This window comes from Mizuhopecten yessoensis, unplaced genomic scaffold (genome assembly GCF_002113885.1).
Source record: "Mizuhopecten yessoensis strain PY_sf001 unplaced genomic scaffold, ASM211388v2 scaffold713051, whole genome shotgun sequence".
Lineage (NCBI taxonomy): Eukaryota > Metazoa > Mollusca > Bivalvia > Pectinida > Pectinidae > Mizuhopecten > Mizuhopecten yessoensis.
Window position 1 is genome coordinate 1 of NW_018478429.1, and position 2,200 is coordinate 2,200.

General features: G+C 39.1%; 1 protein-coding gene across 1 annotated transcript; it reads right to left on the reverse strand.

Moving 5' to 3' along the window:
- Positions 1–178: 178 nt before the first annotated feature.
- Positions 179–1,983, reverse strand: LOC110440889 (mucin-5AC-like; the record flags this gene model as incomplete). The annotated part of the gene is made up of 3 exons (XM_021484010.1): positions 179–234; positions 589–1,536; positions 1,841–1,983. Coding segments are annotated over 3 exons (1,147 nt in total), but the record flags the coding sequence as incomplete, so codon positions are not given.
- Positions 1,984–2,200: the final 217 nt, after the last annotated feature.

Below are 2,200 nucleotides of genomic sequence, written 5' to 3' on the forward strand. Positions count from 1 at the left end.
TAGAAGATATGCCCTGGACAAACATTTTCAAAAGTAAAGGTCAAATAAACCAGTGGGGGACTAAAAAAGTGTTCACATGTCATTCGCCACACAAGCTGTTAATTATATAACAGGCCTTACGACTCACCTGGCCATTAGGCATTACATATGTGTATCTAATATAAATTCGGGAACAGACCTGCTTGTGTTGCTATCTGGACACATTTCATCATCTTGGGCAATATCCATTTCTACCTGTAACAAATAGAATATGATTACAAATAATATTTAGCTTTTATAAATAATTTCTGGGCTTTTTGCTTATTCTGAATAAGTTGATTAATTATTTTAACATATTAGACCCCAGTGACCTTGAAGGGGGTCAGGGTAATTCAATTGAACAAACTTAGTAGCCCTTCATCCAAGCAAGCTTGCTATTGGCAAAATACCATCATTCTAAGCCTATACGTTATTGGGAAGAAGTTGTTTAAAGAAAGAGGTTGATGTCGGACACTGCTCCACACAGCACAAGTTCTTTTTGCCCAGGTCAGCTAGAAATGTGTTGAAGTAATTGTAACAGATTACGATAAATTATAAAAACAAAAGTACCTTGATGTTGCTGAGCTGCTCACAATCGGCGGTGTCCTCAACATCCTCCTGAATGGGTTTATTAGGAATCCTCTCACTTCTAAGCAGGCTTCTGGAACTAGTCACCTTGGGAACTTTGGGTGTGAATTGTACTTGGTCGGTAAATATCATCTGACTGGTTGGAAATGGACCTTTTTTTACTACAAGTACTCTCATTTTCTTCCTTTTTGCTGGTGAAGGGCCGCAGTTTTTATCGGACAGCAGGGAGTAAGATGAAGAGGTTGCAGTAACGGGGTCTGATGAGGGATTAGTGACAGGAGCAACAGCAGGTTCCTTGGGGGGAACAGCAGAGGCGGAAGTGGAGGCAGAAGTGGAGGCCTCAGATGAGGACGAAGATGATGACGCTAAAGGAGCAGAGGAACACACATTAGGTAAAACTTTTCCGGTTAGTTTAGTGGTTTGTGACTTGGCTGGCATCGCTGAATTTAACCTTTTGCCCAAATTGTTGGAGGGATTTTCTGTGGGAATGGAGGATTGTTCAACAGTTGAAGAAAGTGAAGTTGATGATGGAGAGTCTGTTGTCGGATTTGAAGCCAGAGAAGTACCATCAACAGCTTCTTCTTCAATCTCACTTGTCGTTGAAGCACTATTCAAGCACAGATCAGAGTTATTTTCAGGTGATTCCTCCGCACTGTCTTCTGTACTGGTCACTTTGCAGGCTATTGCTGAGGTGCTAACGATTTTCTTTGCTTTTCTTTGCCCCCTGTTTTTTTTCGTTGAATCAGGAGAGCAATCATTATTGTCACTGTCATTCACAGACGTTTGTTCAGCTGATGGATATTTTGGAATAATTGAAACATACGTAATTGAGCCATTTCGCTTTTTGGGGGCACTTTCAATCAGCTGATGTAGATATTTTGCTGTCTTCATCTGGCCCAGAGCAATAGCAACTTGCAGAGCATTCTGATTCTGAAAAAATTTAAAGGAAAATGCAATCAAAATTCTTTGGAAAATTACACTTAACAAAATTGCTATACTTCTACTGTAATTGAATCTCAGAGACTGCAGTTGTTTATTTTTACGTTCAGCCATTTTTCTCTCGCAGCCATCTTGAAGCCATCTCTATTATTGACAGAAAGTTCTTGCAAAAAAAAATCAACAATTCATACACATTTGGGGGAGGTAACCATCAGTTGAAGATGAAATTCAGTTCAGTGTAGTTTAAATACCTAAACATGCACCCCTGCATTTGAGTCAATGGGTAAATACCTACCTTACTATTGGTAAGATTGAAGTCCACCTTACCAAGGTCCACCATCATCTTAACAATATTTAAGGTACGATCATTCTCGGCCATGATGTGGACAGGTGTATCGCCTACATTGTTCTGGGCATTTACAATGGTAGCACAAAGTCCTGTAGATATAATGTAATTCATTACTGGAAACCCTGTACATGTATTTATAATATATTATCAACAGACATGTACATATAATATAAATTATCACTGGAAACCATGTACGTAAAATAATAATTGTAAAATACAACATTTGATATAGCATCCTATCTAGCTAACAAGAATTCCACAGAAGTGGATGTGTTGCCTGCGCAGGAAGCTGGGAGATTGTGCTTA